The 21,692-nt window shown below is 43.8% G+C and overlaps 1 protein-coding gene across 2 annotated transcripts; it reads right to left on the reverse strand.

The window, feature by feature from the left end:
- Positions 1 to 462: 462 nt before the first annotated feature.
- On the reverse strand, positions 463 to 21,299 carry LOC116991235. Of its 2 annotated transcripts, none has more exons than XM_033049682.1 (7): positions 21,177 to 21,299; positions 17,284 to 17,346; positions 15,193 to 15,204; positions 13,675 to 13,818; positions 11,473 to 11,499; positions 3,557 to 3,708; positions 463 to 1,221 (listed from the first exon to the last, which is right to left on the reverse strand). In XM_033049682.1, exons 2-7 carry the CDS (start codon positions 17,333 to 17,335, stop codon positions 994 to 996), a joined length of 615 nt encoding a protein of 204 aa, XP_032905573.1. In that variant the 5' UTR covers positions 17,336 to 17,346; positions 21,177 to 21,299; the 3' UTR covers positions 463 to 993. The 2 variants fall into 2 exon arrangements, with proteins under 2 accessions (XP_032905573.1, XP_032905574.1); XM_033049683.1 differs by lacking the exon at positions 21,177 to 21,299 and adding an exon at positions 20,688 to 20,742.
- Between the last annotated feature and the right edge of the window lie 393 nt (positions 21,300 to 21,692).

Genomic DNA, 21,692 nt, shown 5'->3' on the forward strand with positions numbered 1-21,692 from the left:
GAACTCGAGCAGGTGATTACAAGGGCCAAAAGGAGCCACAACATGGCTTTGGAGAGTCAATTAAAGAAAATCCCAAAGCTTTTTAATACCTATATTAAAAACAAGAGAATAACCAGGGAGAATGTAATAATAATAATAATAAATTTTATTTAATGGGCGCCTTTCAGACATCTCAAGGACACCTTATATAGATTCATAGAAATAAAAACATATAATCAGAATAAAATAAGTAATAAAGACATCACAGAGACACAAATTAAAAACAGAATTCAGTCCAAAAACAGAAAATCAAAAACACAGTGTGTAGGACTGCTTGATGATAAATTGGGAACTTGTGCCTGGAGTCTGGGGACAGAGACTAGGTACTAAATTAATACTTTGCTGTTTTCACCAAGGAGCAGGATTTGGAGGACAGAGAAATGACGCCACATGAATCCAATCAAGCTGTCCATAGTGCACATATAAAGGATAATGGGTACACCATTTATTGCAAAGATATAACATTGAAGTTAAATAAATAGTCTGCAGTTCTTCATGTAGGCTGCGACCAAACGTTGGGACCTTGAGCACCAAGGAGGACAGCTGCTGCATGGGAACACGGTCTGTCACCTGCAGGGGCTCCTCAATGCACATTATCTACTCCCACAACCCAAAAAAACTAAAAGCAAATGCTTTCTTCAAATTTGTTTCTCTCTCATCATAGCATGAGGGAATGCAAGGTACACTTAAAGCTTAAGTTATAAAAAGCAGGGAAAACTATCCACGTTCTCTCAATGAGACACAAAAGACAGCAGATGCTGGAATCCTGAGCCAAAAATCCAACTGCTGTTGGAACTCAGCAGGGCTGGCAGCATCTTTTGTGGGAAATGAGTCGATGTTTTTGGTCGAGACTATTCCTCTGGACTGGGATGTATGTGAGAGGATCTGGTCTCTTCTAGGTTTAGAAATACATTTGTCAATTGCCTTTTGGAAGGTTTGTCCAAATACCCCAAACTATTTTGCCTCACACCCTGACACTTCTATCTGTGCCGTTTCATCGATTTTGGTCTTGACCTCCTTCAACCCTAATTTATAGAGTCCATTTTCAAATTCTGTGCAGAGGTAGTAATTCTGTACCAACATAGATTCAAACATTGAGTACTGGTCGCTGACTCTTCTCTTGTAGAATATGATGTTGCTTTGCTTCGCATCCACGGTATCTTCCTCTGAAGTTTTCATCTCCTAATTAAAAAATATTGCAACAGTTGTCATAAAGCATCCAAGAAAACCTATCCTGCTTTTTAACAACAAAAAAATGCTTACACAGAGCGAGTGTGTAGGATAGAAAAGCCAAGGAGCCAGGAGAACAGAATCCTAAATTAGCAGCACAACAATGCCAGTTAATAAGGCCATGGAGAGTGCTATGGTAGATTTGAAGGACAGTAAACAGGAATGTAAAGTTACATTTTATAGGAAACCCATTGGGGATGTCAAGTTATGTATTATAGAAAGATATTGAAGCAATTAAGAAGGAACTGCAGTTGCTGGAAAATCGAAGGTAGGCAAAAGTGCTGGAGAAACTCAGCGGGTGCAGCAGCATCTAAGGAGCGAAGGAAATAGGCAACGTTTCGGGTCGAGACCTTTCTTCAGATCAGTAGCATAGTTGATAGTGAGATTGAAGTTTGGAAAGTGACAAGGGAAACTGAACGGAACGAGTGCGAGGGAAAATAACAGCGTATTGCAACAACTTGGCTTTCAAAGTGTAGATTGTAACTCACAGGATGTTAAAAATTGACCCATATCCCCACTCTTTAAATAAGCACAAGTCCATACACTGGAGAACTTTACATTAGGTCACGTGGGTGAACAATTTGGAGGTAAAAACATTTGAAAAGTTACCACTGTAATGTATTCATGTGCAAGTGTACAGTACTTTATAAAACTGATTGTACTGATAGTGGTTTGTTGGGAGTATGCCAAGTTCAATAAAGAATACTTGTAGCCGCTTCAATGGTTGCCGAGATAAACAATAAAACAAAACAAGCTCTATTACACGCTCTAGGAAGTAAGGAGGAACAAGGGTTATAATAGGATATCGAACTAAGGCAAAGGTGATGGATGAAGATAGCAATACAGGTAAATAAATAGGTCAAGGTGGCGTGTGAATGAGCTACAACATACAACAAAGGCAGAGAATGCATACCAGAAATATTTATATAAAACTTTACTAAGTCACAGATGAAGGTCTGAATACAATGCTATTGACGATGCTACAGAGAGGAAGTCATAGCACTGTAGAGATTACGGAGATGTACACGTTCTTTGTCAACACTGCGATAGTGAATCGGAGACAACCCAGTGTAGATTTTATCAAGATGCACAAAACCATGGGGGAGTTTCCCTGGCAAACTGCAGGACCATAGATAAAGGATAACTGGCAGAATGGTGGGAGTGGGGAGATGAGGATGTAGTTTGAGAGGATTTTTAAAAACCAAAATATAAACTTTACATTCAGTTAAAGCGAGTTTGACCTCGTGGAAGACAAAATGCTGGAGAAACTCAGCGGGTGAGGATGCATCTATGGAGCGAAGACACAGGCGACGTTTTGATGAAAGGGTCAGAAAAAGGGTCTCGACACGAAAAGTCGCCTATTCCTTCGCTCCATAGATGCTGCCTCAATCCGCTGAGTTTGTCCAGCATTTCTGTCAACCTTCGATTTTTCCAGCATCTGCAGTTCCTTCTTAAACATCACCTCGTGGAAGAGATGATCTTCAGCTAAGGGCAGGAATGGGAAAGGATGTGGAAACACTGAAGCCCTGGTTAATGTGGCTTCTCGTATTGTCAATTATCAACCCCCATGTGCGCTGAATAAATGTTACACTAAACATGACTGTGATCAATAAATGATTGTAAGCCTCATCAGACCTTCAGGTGTAGGAAGAAACTGGTTTCCACCATTTACACTGAAGATAGACACAAAATGCTGGAGTAACTCAGCGTGTCAGGAAGCATCACTGGAAAAAGGGAATAGGTGACCTTCAGATTCTGGAGTCTTCAGTCCCTGAAGAAGAGTCTCGACCTGAAACGTCAACTAGTCCTTTTTTCCAGAGATGCCTCCTGACCCGCTGAGGTACTCCAGCATTGTGTGTCTATCTTCAAGTCTTAAGGTGCAAGATTGCCCCTCTACCTGTTAGTGCGTCTTGGTTTGCCACCAGTGTCTGGACTCTGATACGGGAGCGCAGATATGTTGGATATTCTATGTTGGAAAGCATGGTCCAATTTGAAGCTGGTGGGACGATGCAGTCGCATGCTGCAGATGTGAAAAATGTGATCACCACTGCGCAAGTCAATCAGACTGGTCCATACTTGAACACTTGACATTGTTGTCATCGTCTCCACACAGCCTAACCTGAAGCCGTTGAGTGTATTGTATTCCGGCCTTGTAACCCAAAGCTGGTGTTGAAACAGACTGAGATTTTACAATGCCTTTGCAATCTATATCAATGAGAGGATATCGTTTGAGCGATTCTGTTTGCTGTAGAGGAATATGAAGCCACTATATTGGGAGTGCACCTACCAGAAACTCGATAGTCTTTGCCTTGCTGCATGACATCTGATACTTCTTCGAATTGCTTTGGAGAACAAAACTAACTGGACTCAGACAATCGTTGTATATACAATCAGTCTCACAGTCAGTTGGCTGATAAGAAATGAGGTCGAATACAACACCTACAAAAAAGAATTGAAATGTGTGGCATTAATTAGTCATAGAGTGATACAGCGTGGAAACAGGCCCCTCGTCCCAACTTGCCCACACCGGCCAACATGTCCCCGCTACCCTAGTCCCACCTGCCCGTGTCAGGCCCATATCCATCCAAACCTGTCCTATCCATGTACCTACACAAAAATGCTGGAGAAACTCAGAGGGTGCAGCAGCATCTATGGAGCGAAGGAGATAGGTAACATTTCGGGCCGAAACCCTTCTTAAGACTGATCCTGCCCCCTATCCATGTACCTAACCTCCTTTGGCAGCTCGTTCCAAACACCCACCGCCCTTTGTTTGAAAAAGTTTCCCCTCGGATTCCTATTAAATCTTTTCCCCTTCACCATAAACTTATGTCCTGTCGCCCTCGATTCACCTACTCTGGGCAAGAGACTGTGCATCTACTCTATCCCTCCAATGATTTTATACACCGCTATAAGTTGGTGTGTTAGAAATTCTTTAAACACGCCAACTATTTGGTGATTTAATACAAGTGAGTGATGCTTCAGCTACTGTGTGTAATTTAGATTCTAATTACATGGCACGGACTTATTGGGGTATTGCTATGGGTGAGGGAAGTGTATATAATTAAATTGTTGAAGCTGTTGGAACAAGTAATATTGTTTATAAAACTAGCATGCATGATCCTTCACTTTGTAAATAAGGGAAGGAAATTGTGCCCATCACTGCCATCCATGAGGGTGCAAACTGGTCTGTGTGGCAACCTTGCAAATTCTCACAGAGAAACACAGAAACATAGACAATAGGCGCAGGAGTAGGCCATTCAGCCCTTTGAGACAGCACCGCCATTCAGTATGATCATGGTTGATCATCCAAAATCAGTACCCCGTTCCTACTTTTTCCCCATATCCCTTGATTCCGTTAGCCCTAAGAGCTAATTCTAACACTCTTGAAAACATCTAATGAATTGGCCTCCACTGCCTTCTGTGGCAGAGAATTCCACAGATTCACAACTCTCTGGTGAAAAAGTTTTTCCTCATCTCAGTCCTAAATGGCCTACACCTTATTCTTAAACTGTGACCCCTGGTTCTGAACTCCCCCAACATGGGGAACATTTTTCCAGCATCTAGCCTGTACAATCCTTTAAGAATTTTATATGTTTTTATGATACCCTTTCATCCTTCTAAATTCCAGTGAATACAAGCCCAGTCGACCCATTCTTTCCTTATATGTCTGTCCCGCCACCCCGAGGATTAACCAGATGACATTTTGGAGACAGCAATGGCATGTGTACAAGAATCATCTGTCAGAGCATCACATTTGAGGCAGATAATGCTGTCACACAATGTTAGTGTCACTTTAGGATCACACTCAAGTCAGTCAGCTGGTCACCTGCGAACAAGCACGAGGTATTTCCCCAACCACTTCGACTGAAAGGGAGCTTTAACAACCCACAGGTTATTTTCTGGGTTTATTCCTTCTGGTTTTTATTAGTGGGCGGCACGGTGGCGCAGCAGGTAGAGCTGCTGCCTTACAGTGCCAGAGACCCAGATATCGATCCTGACTACAGGTACCATCTGTACGGAGTTTGTACCATCTCCCTGTGACCCTGTGGGTTTTCTCCGGGTGCTCCGGATGCCTCCCACATTCCAAAGATGTCTGTCTGTAGGTCGATTGGCTTTGGTAAAAAAAAAAAAAAATTGTCTCTAGTGTGTAGGATAGTGTTAATGGACAGGGTGATCGCTGGTCGGCAAGGACTCGGTGGGCCTTAGGGCCTGTTCCCACGCTGTATCTCTAAAGTCTAGAAGTAAACATAGTCACAGTCATTTTAATAGTTATGCCAATTCTCAAAAGTCTGCAGGATGTGGTGTGATGAGCATTGAAGCAGAGCTGGAGTAGACGTCAACGTTGGCAGAACCCGAGTAGTCCGGTAACCTTTATTAACTGTGCTGTAATCAACCAGCAGCATTTCGAAAGAGCAACATTCAGTGTTTGAAATAAATGCAATTTCATCTGAAGGCCTCAAGCTGATACATTAGTTCTGTGTCCCCTGCTGGCTGAGTATATTCAAATTTCATTTCAGATTTTAAATCTCTGCATTTTTAATTTTTTGCTTCCAGACATCGGTTCACTGGTATAATTCCCCTCGCCAAACATACATAACTATCAATATTTTGTCATGCCCCCGTTTCACTAAAAAGGTTGTCATAGGAACCCTACAACTCCTGCAATCCAAAACTCCAATTTCGGAATAAAAGATCTTTGAAGCAGGAGGTGACAAGAAACCATTGCCACTGCTTAATAAGGTCAGGACAAAGGATTTTACTTCGGAGTCACGCGAGTGACTACGTGAAGAACCCGGTCAGCGCGCATTCGCGGCATTAACGCCAGCAGTGCAACAGCGGCTGCAGCGGGAGTTAGGCGCTCCCGCTACAGAATGAAACGGACCGTCAGGTGAGTATCCTGAGGTCGGGTTTCTATTACAGGGGAGCCTTTTTCTGCTTGTGTTTTACAGGCAGAGAAAAAAGGCTCTGGAACAAAACTGTCCCCCGTTCAAGGAGGAACGTTTTTCCGTCGGGGAGGGGGGCAGCAACAGGTGGTAGGAGCGTTTACCCGGTGTTCCGCTATTCCCCGACACCGTGCCGAGCCCAGCCCGCTAGTACCTGAGCAGCGGGCTGGATGCATAGCCACCCAAAGAGGCATCCGGCAGGTGTTCCCGATTTGGGACGGGACGTCTCTCCACCCGCACGAGGGGAGAGAGAGCCGCCTGAGCCGCTGGAGCGGCTGTCGGAGCAGGTGCCTGCGAGACGCGCTGCTTGAGGGGCGCTCTCGCTTCTACAAGGCACAAAAGCTCTAGAAGAACCTGTCCCCCGCTCAACTCCAACGGAGGAGCGTTCCATTGCAGGGGGGGCAGCAACAGGCGGTAGGAACAATTACCGGGCGCTCCGCTATCCCCATCACCACGCCGAGACTAATCCCGCTAGTGCCTGAGCTGCGGGCTGGATGTTTAGCCATCCGAAGAGGCATCCGGCCGGTGGCTTCCGACTTGTCGGAGGGGACGTCTCTCCACCTGCATGGGAGAGAGACAGCCGCCTGAGCCGCTGGAGCGGCTCCAGGAGCAGGAGCTCCTGCGAGACACGCTACGTGAGGGGCAGTCTCGCTGGAGGGTTCAGGCATACCCTCCACAGTGCCTAGGCACAGCCCATCGCTTCCTCCTTAGTGTGGTTAGCTTTGGGGTGACCAGTGGCTGGGCTGGTCATGAAGAGGGGTCATTGGCTGAACAACATCGGGAGTATGCTTGAGGTACAGGATCAGGAAGAGCTGCTGGGTGTGGCCGCTATGTGGCTCAACCACTAGCGAGATGGCTTTTCAGTCTCAACTGATGGCCAGCTTACTACCTGTTCTTTTCAAAAACCTCCAAGACAGGTAGTCATGAGGCGTTGGATTTCATCACGCTTCCCCTAAATTGCATTTACTCAAAGTGGCCACCATTATTGGAGGGTACATTGAGCATCGTTTAAAAAAAGCCAAAATATCAAAAAATGAATTTGATATCCCTGACGTCGGCTATCATTTTCGCATGCTCTTCCAGAGGGTCACGGTAGTATGGCAAAACACCTGACCTGCTGTTCGCAGTGCTCCGCAACTTCTCAGGAAGTTACAAAACCTGCCCTCAAAGAACGCCGACCTCACAACCATGGACGAAGTGTCCAAAATATCGGCGCAAGAGGGCAGGGTCTGGAATGAGCACCACACGTAAACCAGTCAGCAGTACCTCTAACGCGTCCACCAGGAGGGTCCACCTCATGGTACTGGTGAAAGCTCGGGGCCTGCATGCCAATCCCGTAAGCCTTTCAGGCCAAGGCCCAGAGCAGGCCCCATGGAAAATGCGCCACCCCCCAACACCACCACCACGTCAGACAACGTGCAAGACTCGTTGGACCGGCAGGAAACAGAAGAATACCCTTTACCATGGAGGTAGGTGGGTCTGGTTCCTACCAACATATAGAAAATAGGGGCTTAATACTAACAGGGGGGAGATTACACCTGTTTTAAGAAGCATGGCAGTCTATCACAAGTGATCAGTATATACTCAATGGCTTTAGTGGATACAAAACTTCACTAAATATGGTTGTTAAGTATATACATTTCAAAATGGAAACGGTTGTTACTGCCAAACAACTAATTTCCAAAGGATATTTCATGGCAAGCATTGATCTTAAAGATGTTTACTATTTTAGTACCATTCACAAGGATCATCGCAGATACCTGAAATTTACCTGGATGGGGCAGCTATGGCAATTTAAAGCATTACCCAATGGGAAAATAGGCAAGACCATGGAATTGACTATGTTAGCTGTATCAGCTACCAAACAATTATTCGAAAGCCTGGGATTGTCTTACATCCAGATAAATCTAAGTTGAAGCCATCCACAATCATGGACTACTTGGGCTTCACAATTAATTCAGTCTACGTGACTGTAACTTTGCCAAGAGACAAAACAGTTGAATTGGCACAATCATGCAACAATTTAATGGTCCACGTACTCCCAACTATTCGACAAGTAACAGAGTAATTGGGAATATGGTAGCAGCATTTCCGGCTACACAATTCAGACCTTTGCACTGTCAAAACTTACAAAGAGCAAAGGTACAGGCACCAAAACGACATACAGGTCATTATAATCGTGTTATGAAGTCACCCACTGAAGCAATATCATAACTACAGTGGTGGGCAAAAAATGTTTGGCATAATTTCAACCTATTATCATCACTAACAAGTAGTAGATGGACTAACCCAGAATCATCGTTACCACTTACACTGGGCATTAATTATCTACAGATGTTGGGTGACTTTTATGGTTTAAAAGCATATGCACACATATGCATCACTTGCATGTACGGTTACAAATAGATAATACTACGGTGGTAGCCTACATTAACCATATGGGCGGCATAAAATCCGTATCATGCGACAAGTTGGTCAACACAATTTGGCAATGGTGTGTCGAAAGACATATTTGGCTATCAGTAACTTACATGCCAGGTAAGCTAAATACAGTGGCAGACACCAGGTCACGTAAATTTAATGACAATGGATGTTAAACCCCAAATAATTTGCAAAAGTTATCATGCAATATGGCACGCCAGATACCGATTTATTTGCATCAAGGCTAAATCACCAGGTACCTATGTATGTCGCTTGGGAACCAGACCCTGAGGCAGCAGCGGTAGATGCGTTCGCGCTGGATTGGGGAAATTCTTCTTCTATGCATTTCCTCCCTTCAGCCTCATCAGTTGGGGACTACGCACAATACAAATGGACTCTGCTTCAGGTATTTTGATAGTACCCGACTGGCCTACACAGCCATGGTTCCCAAAATTCCATGACATGGTTGTTGAAACTCCGATGGTATCCCCAGTGACCCAGAGTTATTAACACCCAGTGTCGGGCACAAGCCACCCGTGCCATGAAAATCAAACTCCTGGGTTGCAGATTCTGCACAAACCACTTCTGGGACTGGGATTATCAGAACAAACCATCGACACCATGTCAGCATCCCTTCGAACATCCACTGAAAAACAGCACTTGTCCAGCATCAATAAATGGGAGAAGTACTGCTTGGATAAAGGGACCACCTACTCAACCGCTACAGTTACCAACGTACTGGAATTCCTGGCGAACCTTCACCACGATGAAGGACTCAGCTACAGAGCCATCAACACGACTAGAAGTGCCATGCCTGTCTATTTAAAACCAGCTCCAGGACAACAGGCCATGGGGTCCCACCCGCTGGTGGTCAAACTAATGAAGGGTATTTACAACTCTAACCCCTTAGACCAAGGTACACCCATACATGGGATGTCAGTGTGGTCCTAACATACCTCAGGGGATGGCCACCAGCCAGACCCTTAACCTGGAACAATCTATGCTCAAAACACTCATGTTGATGGCACTTGTATCTGCACAGAGGGTCCAGTCACTACACCTATTGCGACTGGACAACATGATCACAGCTCCAGACCAGATCTGTCGTTATCCAGCGACTGATCAAACAGAGCAGACCAAGAACACCTAATCCAGTCGTGGAATTCCGGGCTTACCCACCAGAACCACGGTTATGTGCCATGACCCACCTACTATCCTACATAGACACAACCAAAATATTCGAGGGAGATGAAAAGCCTTGTGGGTCAGTCATAAAAAACCTTATGGTCGGGTGACGAGCCAAACCATTGCGAGTGGCTCAAGCAGGTGCTAAAAACTGCTGGGATAAACACTAACATGTACAAATTTTATTCCACCAGGGCAGCATCCACGTCGACGGCTAAAAGAATGGACATGCCTATAGACCACATCCTGGCTACAGCAGGATGGTGGGGGGAAAGACCGTTCAGAAATTTTATAATAAGCCGTTGGCAAAGCCTGTTTTATTTGCAGTAAAGATTTACGGACTGCAAATATTTAATTTAAGCCCAGGGGAGCAATTTAATTTCTTTGTTGTTATTGTTAAAAAATACCATTGTGTTTTTCTACAAACAGATTCATTGGTTGATTACGATAACACTTCCTCCCTCAAGAACTTCGGCAGTGAGTGAAATAAAACTGTTACACGGTTTGAAATCACAGAGCTTTGAAGTCTTCACGTTGTCACTCACGTGACTCCGAAGTAAAATAGTAAGATTAAACGAGAACTTACCAGTTTGAAGTTTGATCTGTATTTTATGAGGAGTTACGATGAGGGATTACGTGCCCTCCGCTCCCACCCTCATATTATGGGTCAAACTGATAAACTGATATCTCCTTTTCTTTACTATGTTTACTTCAATAACTGTGTCTATCTGTGATTCCACACTGCTGCTTGGAAGTATGCCGCGCATGCGCGCTGAGCGGGTTCTTCACGTAATCCCTCATCGTAACTCCTCATAAAATACAGATCAAACTTCAAACTGGTAAGTTCTCGTTTAATCTTAGTATTATAGTTGATAGACTTGTTGGTGTGGAGTTAGAAGCCACTTCCACAGGTAGGCAGTACATTTGGAAACTGATGCAAGGTCAAACTTCATACATCGGAGGATGAATTTGATTAACCTGTGGTGTTAAAGATCATGGAGTGTATGGACTTGCATCCCTGACCATCCACAATATCTATGAATGTAAATGAAATAGCTTTGGCCTGCTTCCATGTTTCTTAGTGGTTCCTACTGGCTACAAAGGTGATCATTGCTTTGAACTTTGATGTTCAGTTTAGTTTAGAGATACAGCGCGGAATCAGGCCCTTCGGCCCACCGGGTCCGTGCCGACCAGCGATCCCCGTAAAATACATTTTAGTAAAGGAACTTAATAAAGTCCCTTTTGATAGGCTGATCCACAAGATTCATATGCATTATTATACGATAGTTTGACTTCAGAACTGGTTTACCCTCAGATGACAGAGGGGAGTAGTGGAAGGCTACCATCTTGGCTAGCGGTCTGTGACTAGAGGTGTTCCACAGGGATCTGTGCTGGGACCTCTGCTGTGTGCACTATATATGAACGAGTTAGATATGAATGTGGGTGGGTTGGTTAGTTGCAGATGAGACCAAAATTTGTGAAATTGTGGAGAGCGAGGAAGATTGTCAAAAGAATTAGTTACAGATTTAAACAGATTGGTTACCCAGTTAAAAGGAACACCTTAAATGTTAGAAGAACGCTCTTCATCACTGGAGATCCAGCTCAGATTGTCCAATTGTAACTCGTATATAGATACAAACAGTTCAAATCTTACCGCTCTTTGAGTTGTCAATCCTCTTTGCTGGACAGAAAGAAAATAAAAAACACATTTAGTGCATAATTAAGAATCACAAAAGAATATGTTTTACCAAAAATAAATTGTAAAAATGCGTATTTGCGCCGTAATATTTAGAAGGAAATTTGATGGAGAAATTAGCCCAACTTTGTCTATGAGTAAACACAATCAAACACAGATTACAATAAAGTATCAATGCATTTAGGAGGATGAGGGAAGACCTCATTGAAACTTACCGAATAGTGAAAGGCCTGCATAGAGTGGATGTGGAGAGGATGTTTCCACAAGTGTGGGAGAGTCTAGAATTAGATGCCTTGGCCTCAGAATAAAAGGACTTTCCTTTAGGAAGAAGATGAGGAGGAATTTATTTAGACAGAGGGTGGTGAACATGGAATTCATTGCCACAGACGGCTGTGGAGGCCAAGTCAATGGATATTTTGAAGGTGGAGATTGAGAGATTCTTGAGGGAGGAGGTTAACAGATTCTTGATTAGTGCGGGTGTCAGGGGTTATGGGGAAAAGGCTGGTGAATGGAGTTGACAGGGAAAGATAGATCAGCTGCGATTGAATGGCGGAGTAGACTCGAAGGGCCAAATGGCCCAATTCATCCATCACTGATGAAAATGATGATGAGTGGAAAATTAGCAAAGAAACTCATACATTCACAGGCACAGATCTGGAAATTCTTGCTCTGCTTAAAGCTTAGTTATGATCATATTTTGCAGTTAAATATTAATTTGCAAGGAAACAGCCTGGTTGGACAAAATACAAAGAAAGACTGGAAATTGGAGCTGTTTTTAATACAGTAGACGTAATGAAGGGATGAATTGAATATGTGTAATATGATGTTGAAAGCATTTTGTTTCTCATGACTGAGATCAGCATGAGGGTAAATTAAAATATAGTTAGACTACCCCGATATTTAAAGTGGAGGATTGCGGCATAGATCATATCCTAAGGGTTAGGATGACATAGGGTGGATCTCCTTGAATTTAGTTCAAGTTCAAGAGAGTTTATTGTCATGTGACCCTGTATAGGACAATGAAATTCTTGCTTTGCTTAAGCACACAGAACATAGTAGGCATTGACTACAAAACAGATCAGTGTGTCCATATACCATGATATAAATATATACACACATGAATAAATAAACTGATAAAGTGCAAATAGCAGAAAGTGGTTATTAATAATCAGAGTTTTGTCCGAGCTAGGTTTAATAGCCTGATGGCTGAGGGGAAGTAGCTATTCCTGAACCTGGTTGTTGCAGTCTTCAGGCTCCTGTACCTTCTACCTGAAGGTAGCAGGGAGATGAGTGTGTGGCCAGGATGGTGTGGGTCTTTGATGATACTGCCAGCCTTTTTGAGGCAGCGACTGTGATAAATCCCCTCGATGGAAGGAAGGTCAGAGCCGATGATGGACTGGGCAGTGTTTACTACTTTTTGTAGTCTTTTCCTCTCCAGGGCGCTCAAATTGCTGAACCAAGCCACGATGCAACCGGTCAGCATGCTCGCTACTGTGCACCTGTAGAAGTTAGAGAGAGTCTTCCTTGACAAACCGACTCTCCGTAATCTTCTTAGGAAGTAGAGGCGCTGATGAGCTTTCTTGATAATTGCGTTAGTGTTCTCGGACCAGGAAAGATCTTCAGAGATGTGCACGCCCAGGAGTTTGAATCTCTTGACCCTTTCAACCATAGACCCGTTGATATAAATGGGGCTGTGGGTCCCCCTCCTACTCCTTAACACAAGTTAACTGAGGAAACTGGAATACAACATCACATGTTGAGCCTCAGGATAAATCCATGCATACTTTGTCATAGGATCATAGGGTCAAACAGTGTGGAAACACACTCTTCAATCCAACTCATCCATGCTGACCCATCAAAGCTGGTCACATTTGTCCATATTTGGCCCGTATCCCTCTAAACCTTTCCTATCCATGCACCTGTTCAAATGTATTTTAAATGCTGCTGTAGTATCTGCCTCAACTACCTCCTCTGTCAGCTCGTTCCATATTCCCACCACCCTCTCAAATTTTGTTTTCACTAAACCAGAGATTTTTCAGTTGTCCATTCCTATATTTGTGTTGCTTTAAGAATGAAAAATCACATTTTAAGTAGACCCATGAGTGCAATGCTCAGAGTAGTCCAACCTTTTATTTTTTAATAATAAATAAGAAGCCATACCTTCTTTTAATTGTTTGTTGTTCATGTCTTTGAAGCAGCCTACTTTAGTTTTTCCTTCATTCAGGACGATCAACACGAATTGCTGCCTGTCCCGCAAAATCACGGTGTCCTTGTGGGAAAACTCCAAACAGTCTTCTGTGTAATCTAAACGGAAATAAACTTCATCAAAACAGTTTCACGGACAGCAATTTGCCAAACTACCTCTCTTGTAACATTCAACAGAAATTCACCCAAACTTGCGAGCTCCATCCCGTAGGATTCAAGTAAACAGAACAACACTCTCTCATCCATGTCATATACTACGCTGATCAGGAGATTCACCTGCCGTTGCCTCATGAGATTTTCTTCACCACGTGAACTGCAGCAGATCAGGAGCTTGGTAGTTAGCCATCTTCACAAGTGCCGCTACACATAGACAATAAACAGAATCTTCATGCAGCAATGGCCAGATTTGGAAATAATATTTTTGGCTAAGAGATAGCCAAGGCTTGCCGTTCATAGGCCAGGGGTTGGACTTCTGGTCTACCCGATAGAGTTCGAACATTTTTACAACAGACAAAGAGTCATTTCAGTCATACTTTAGTTTAGTTTAGAGATTCAGTGGGAAGCAGGCCCTTCGGCCCACGAGTCTGCGCCGACCAGCGTTCCCCGTATACTAGCACTATCCTACACACACACACACACACACGAGGGACAATTTGCATTTATTCCGAGCCAATTAACCGACAAAGCTATACCTCTTTGGAATGTGGGAGGAAACCGGAGATCCAGGAGAAAACCCAAGCAGGTCATGGGGAGAACGTACAAACTCTGCACAGACAGCACCTGTAGTCAGGATCGAACCCGTATCTGTGGCGCTGTGAGGCAGCAACTCTACCGCTGCACCACCGTGCCGCCTGCCTCAGGCAACACATTTAACTTCTTGATTGCACTGGCATCTCTAGGTGGTAAACATTAATCAATAGGACTTCTCTGCAGTGGCACCCAGGACAGCGGGAAAACAAGGAGCATTAAACAGAACTGAGTTGGTTTTTTAAAGTAATTGAAGAATTTGGTTGTTAGTAATAGAAATAAATGACTGCCAGCTGACAATTATCAGGTCAGGTGTGAAGAGCGATCGGCTGATAATAGGCCCAAAGAGCAATGATGGGATCAAGAGGAGAGGACAGGAGGGCACACCATGAAACCCCCATGTTATCAAAGAGTATCTGGCCATTGATGCCACAATGTTGTCTGCGGGAGCTCTCAGAGGTCCATCTGGCTGCTGTGCCTCCTCCATGTTAACCATAAGTTTGCTTCAGGTTTAATGTGGAGAGATTTGAGACATCCCAAAGTAGGTAAAACCCAATGTAAAAATGGAATTTATTTCCCAAACAAGTTAGAATAAATCTAAAGGCACAGCAACGACAGTGAAAAAGTACTAAAAAGGAACTTTATCTTGGGATGAGGAAATTATATTTCTGAGCAATGTTATGGGATGGATTAAGATTTGAATATCTGAAATATTTCATATCTTACCTTCTGGTACTTCTAGATGTTTGATGTAAGGGAAAGAGAGAGAAAGAATTAACAAAACATTAACCAATCAATTAAGAATGAGTTGTGCAAAATCATAGCACACGGGTCAAGTCAGCACACAATAGTTGTAAAAATTGTTGTTTCCTAATATCTTGTAATCGAAAGCACTACACATAATATATTAGTTTTAATATTTACTTAATATGAATAAGCTTATAAAATGAGCCGATTTCAGTTTTGTTTATTTTTGTCATGTGTACCGAGGTACAGTGAAAAGCTTTCATTTAATAGCTATCCAGTGCAAGAAAAGACTATTCCAGAATACAATCCTGAATACACCTACAAATAAAGGATTAAGGGTATAACATTTAGTGCTAGATAAAACATTGACCATAAAGTCGAATCAAAGAAAGTTCAAAGGTCTCCAATGAGGTAGATGGGAGGTCAGGACCACTCTCTAGCTGATGAGATTCTCTGGGTTGTGAATCTTAGCCAATTTCATCTCACCTAGATAACGATAGGATAGAACTTTATTTATCCCAGGAGTGGATAGTCCAGGACTGGGGATGTGCAAAGATTGAGGTGGGGGTGGGGGTGGGGCGGGGGGGGGGTCAGTCTACCCCATGACAGAAGGGGGAGGAGTTGTACAGTTTGATAGCCACAAGGAAAAAGAATCCCCTGTGGTGTTCAGGTTGTTACAGTATATTGGTAAATTAGAAAATAGGTATAAAAGAAAGCTACCTATACATTGCCAATGGCTCCTCCTCTCTGTAGCTCTCTACTTCATGAAACAGTTTGTATCTGTGCGTGGCAGTACTCTGTGCACGTTTAACAACTGATCTGACATCAACCTATTTGGAGTCAGTGTATTCCATAAACATTTGAATTGTTCCCCTTTGCCGAGCCAGTTAAGCTCACATCCGGAGTAAATTAAAAAAGGCAATCAAAATCCTTCCCTTCAATAAACAAACATTGCATGGAGATAACGCTCAGTTAAATTGCTCAGACCAGATTTCTTGCCTGACTTAGCAAATATTTCAACTTGGCTTTCGAACCACGATCTTGTGCTCCAAGTCAGAAAGTTCACAGTTCATGCCGAGGTTATGTGGAAATACTGCAACTCTGTAAACGTCCATGCATGTTGTGCATTTAGATTTTCGAAAGGCCTGTGATTAGGCACTGCGTGGATGTGGGAAGATTGCAACCTTCACGTGGTAAGCCCTGTTTCGACAAATGCAATCAACCCGGCGTGCACAATCAAATAAGATCAAATAGAACAAGTTGACCTACAACTTTAGGCTGTGCACGCCATACACAAGAAGAAGAAGGTACTGCGTGAAATGCTTGATCATTAAATTAATTGGTAATAATAAGCATGATAATAATGTGAAGTGCACTTCAATTGGACAAGGGTAGGTCTGACTCACACATTAAGATATGGTACAAAATCAGGCTACTCCACATGGTTATGCTGGTGTTTATTAGTTTAGTTTAGTGAAACAATGGGGAAACAGGCCCTTCGGCCCATCGAGTCCATGCCGACTGGCAATCATCCCGTACATTAGCACTATCCTACACAATAGGGATATTTTACAATTCATTACCAAAGCCAATTAACCTACAAACCTGTACGTCTTTGGAATGTGGGGGGAAACCGAAACTCCCAGAGAAAACCTATGTGGTCACGAGGAGAACGTGCAAACTCCATACAGACAGCACCCGAGGTCAGGATGGAACCGGAGTTCTACCTCTGCAGTTGTGATTCCACCAATAGAAAAATAACCATGCTTCAAAAGTATTCAGTGCTTTGGAATATGCTCCATTCGCCAAAATCTCCCAGAAATGATATCAAGACTCGAATCCTCGGCTGAATCTTTGCTCTCATTTCATTTCAAGAATTTCATTGTCCTATCTGGGACATATGACAATAAAACACTCTCGACTCTTCACTTCCTACTGCAGCCGAGAATGCCGTTGATGTACATGGGCATTCCAGGCTGGATCAGATCGAGCGTGACCTTCCCACACATTCACCCACAAACCTGTTCCCAGGCTCCAGTAACTAATTGTGAATGACTAAATCGAGCTTACCTTCAAACCACAAGACACCATCCATGAACTCAACTAGCCTCATTTTCTGCATTGTTGCTGATTCTTGCAAGATAAAAGACAGAAGAATACTACATGGTTATGAAAGGAAAAGTTTAAGCATGGCTTAATTTTATTTACCCAAATTAAAACAGAAAATACTCAATAAATGCTGGCTCACGACTGATGCCAGATCCCAAACTTTCAAAAAACATTTCTTGAAGAAATTGTATGTGCGACTTGTTTTTTGCATTCTGATGAACTAATGTTTTGGCCTTTTAAAAAGGTCAGATTTTGTTTTTTTGTCACTTCTTTTACCTTTCTGCCTCATTGATCGCTATCTCTCGATCAATGGATTTCCCCCCCCCCCCCCTTCTCTTTAAGTACTTGATTGACTCAGATCTAATTCCTTGATCTCGCCGACCTTTGAGTGATATTTCAATCCTCTAATCTCAACACTTAAGTAGGGTATTATTAAAACATATGAAGTGAGTAGACCAAGTTACATTGGAAGACCACACAATAGACAATTGGTTCTTGGTTCTTGGTCCTCCAAAATATTCCAAATGGAATTTGAACTGGAGGTGCCATCAATAAATTGAACAAACATCCCTTTTGTGCCTGTGGTCAAGTCATTGACATGCATTGTGCCACATTGTGGTCACAACAACACGCCCTGCGGTCCACTACTACCTGTATCTCGCCAACTAGAAAAAATACCCATTTATACCTGTTGTTAATTTCCTGTTGACCAATCTTCCCAGGCTTACACATTACCACTGATCAGACATGATTTCCTTCTCAAAAAAACCCAATGGCCTGGAATTTTTTCTTCATGCTCTGCTTCAACGTCATCAATAATAGCCCCTAACCTGTCCCCGTGACAGATTAAGTGGTTAGCAGATGCATCCTTCCACTCTCCCTCCATGTTCGAACGAAGGAAGGACATTTGCTATTTACCAATCTAATGGAACCTTTTAAATCCAGGGAATCTTGGAAAATTAAACCCTCAATTATCACACTCGCCACTTCTTTTTATGAGGTTTATCAGGTCCCAGAGACTGAAAAAGGGTCTCGACCTGAAACGTCACCTATTCCTTCGCTCCATAGATGCAGCCTCACCCACTGAGTTTCTCCAGCATCTGTGGAGCGAAGGAATAGGTAACGTTTCGGGTCGAGACCCTTCCGGGTCTCGACCCGAAACGTCACCTATTCCTTCATCAGTCAGAAGAAGGGTCTTGACCCGAAAAACGTCACCTATTCCTTCGCTCCATAGATGCTGCCTCACCCGCTGAGTTTCTCCAGCATTTTTATCTACCTTCGATTTATCCAGCATTTGCAGTTCCTTCTTAAACAGGTCCCAGAGACTGTTCAGCAGTGATTACGAAGACAAACTTCTTGTCAGAGCTTATCTGGGAACAGTCAGGCGTATTGCACTTTGTCCCAATAAATTAGGGCTCCATTTAATGAAAGTTATGATTCAGGCTCTAACCCTCTGATAACTTGTTGCACGTGCCCCAAGATCATATTTGCATGATTCATGATGCCAAATGAACTGATCTGTGGTATGAAGAAGGATCCCGACCCAAATCGTCACCCACTCTTTTCCTCCAGAGATGCTGCCTGAGCCGCTGAGTTACTCCAGCACTTTGTGACTACCATGATGCCAAGATGTGTATCAGCTAGGTGTGCCTGTACATACAATGGCCTTCAGGTGTATTATTGCATAACATGGAGGATGCAAAACAGGAAGTTGGACAGACCCGCCCAATACTGTATGTGATTATTGTCTGTTAGCTGCAATTATGAAGCAAATGAAGGTGGAATTTCTAGCCTTAGGTTTTGATCTCGAGCTGAAAATAAAAAAACAGAAATGCTGGAAGAACTCAACCAGTTAACCAGCATCTGCGGAAAGAGAATCCAGGCAATGTTTCTGGTCACTGACCTTTCCGCAGGACACAAAGAAAAGACACAAAGTGCTGGAGTAACTTAGCGTTTCAGGCGGAGTCCCTCAATAACCTGGGTCAGTAGAGGAACGGATAAAAGGGGGTTAAAATTACTAGCAATTGGGAGATCCAGTCGGCCTTGGTGGACTGAGCGCAAGTGTTTAGTAAAACAGTCGCCGAGTCTACACAAGGTCTCACCGCTGTAAAGGAGGCCACATCGGATGCAATAGAACCCTTCCTCACATCTGGATGGGCAGGTGGAGGGCTTTGCAGTTTTCAAAGCAGAGCTGTGGGCAGTAAGGTACAAGAAAGCACAGTAGATCAGAGGACAAGAAGCATAAGTACTGACCATCAGCAAGGCAGGAGAAAGGGACACTAGCACGAGAGCACAGTTTACCTGCAGTTGGAGAATTAGGGTTAGGGCGAGGATTACCCTAATCGTAATGCATGGTGTTTTTCCTTTTCCCCGACTCTCAGTCTGAAGAAGGGACTTGACCCAAAATGTCACTTATTCCATTTCTCCAGAGATGCTACCTGTCCCACTGAGTTACTCCAGCGTTTTGTGTCTATTTTAAATGTTATAATGGTCTCAGAAGATGCTGGAGAGCTGAATCAATGTTAAAGTGGACAGTCGATGCAATAACAATGAATGTCATTGTTTTCCCATTCGTTATTCAGATATCTTGCAAACATCCCAGTGTAGTCGTGAAATGTGCGCGGCGATACTAATTGCACCTGTACACAGGTGTTCCACAACTGTTACCACATGTTGAAGTTTGTTTAAGAATAAGGAGTAGGCCATTTAGAACAGAGACGAGGAAACACTTTTTCTCACAGAGAGTGGTGAGTCTGTGGAATTCTCTGCCTCAGGTGGAGGCAGGTTCTCTGGATGCTTTCAAGAGAGAGCTAGATAGGGCTCTTAAAGATAGCGGAGCCAGGGGATATGGGGAGAAGGCAGGAACGGGGTACTGATTGGGGATGATCAGCCATGATCGTATTGAATGGTGGTGCTGGCTCGAGGGGCCAAATGGCCTACTCCTGCACCTATTGTCGATTGTTTCCAAAAATCGTTCACCCAATTCATCAGTCTACTGCGTCAGAGGGAACTGCAGATGTTGGTTTAAACCAAAGATAGACACAAAAGATGAACCGAGGGAGGTTCTCCACCCAAAACGACACCTATTCCGTTTCTCCAGAGATGCTGCCTGGCCCGCTGAGTTACTCCAGCACTTTGTGTCTTTCTTTCATCAACTTGTTCTTCAGTAAAGAGTCATAAGCACCATCAGCCATTGAGGTTTGAGAACCCGCGCCAATACAAGTCTCAGCATGTTCTGATTAAATCACAACACATCCTCGGCAATATTCAACGTGGCTACTCTTGCAACTTTTGCTTTGCTTAGCTCGCTCTGTATTCATGCTGTAATCCATGTCGCGATACAATAAGCAGCGCTCCGTTCCTACCTCAAATAACCAGGCATCGCCTCCGACAGAGTTCCCACCCGGCAGAAGATGCCCACAGCAGCGGGCAAGGCCAGCCAGCCGCTCTCTCTAAGCCGCCTCCATCTATACGGACTGCTCGCAACCCGGAGCGGACCTGTCCACTGTATAGAAACGTGTCTGCAATCCACGTGTGGGCTAACTCATGACTGGCACAAAGATGGACACCAAATGCTGGAGTAACTCAGCGGGTCAGTCAGGCAGCATCTCTGGAGGGAAGGAGAAGAAGGGTCTCGACCCGAAACGTCACCTATTCATTTCCCCCCAGAGATGCTGCCTAACCCGCTGGGTTACTCCAGCATGTTGTGTCTATCACAAGTTTAACACGTCTCTGCTTTTCAATTCATTCCCTCCAGTAGCAAGAAAACAACCCCATGCTGTTCTTTAGAAGAATTTTAAAAACCGCTCCTATTTGGAAGTCAAAATGATCGCTGTTAGGTTAAAGTTACCTACCTCTGAGGGTCTAACAGGTGCGTGTCCTCTCGCCACTGAGCGCACCCCGTCTTAGAGCAACCTATTTATTCCAAGAATCTGCCCATTGTAAACAAGGTTCCACCCCCGCACCGCTTCAGTTGGTCACCATCTGCCAACGAGCTTCACTGCCATCTGCTGGACGTGCAGGACCACATGTCTCACCTTTCATTGCAGACCGGGGAACATTACGCTGGAAATCAGAATCAGAATCCTACTTTATTCGCCAAGTATGTTTTGCAACATACAGTCACACCAATGACCATCCACCACAGTGACTTCTCCACATTCCTCACTGTGATGGAAGGCGAAATAAGTGTTCAACCCTTCATGGAAATCCAAAAATAACATAGAATTCGCTGGTGATTGGGCAAGAATCTACAGATTATGTCAATTTTAACTGGGGGACAAGCGTCACTTCCGGTACATGTTAGTGAATGGGAAAACACGCACTTTCACACCCGTTAAAAACATCGAAAACGGCCAGGTTTTGAGCTG

Source organism: Amblyraja radiata, chromosome 33 (genome assembly GCF_010909765.2).
Source record: "Amblyraja radiata isolate CabotCenter1 chromosome 33, sAmbRad1.1.pri, whole genome shotgun sequence".
Classification (NCBI taxonomy): Eukaryota; Metazoa; Chordata; class Chondrichthyes; order Rajiformes; family Rajidae; genus Amblyraja; species Amblyraja radiata.

Coding starts and splice junctions, on each gene's coding strand:
- LOC116991235 (XM_033049682.1), bottom strand. CDS start 17,335: ATGCAGAAAATGAGGCTAGTTGAGTTCATGGATGGTGTCTTGTGGTTT. Junction 11,500..13,674: donor CAACAAACAATTAAAAGAAG/GTATGGCTTCTT, acceptor CTTTCTGTCCAG/CAAAGAGGATTGACAACTCA. Junction 3,709..11,472: donor GATTGACAACTCAAAGAGCG/GTAAGATTTGAA, acceptor TCTTTTTTGTAG/GTGTTGTATTCGACCTCATT.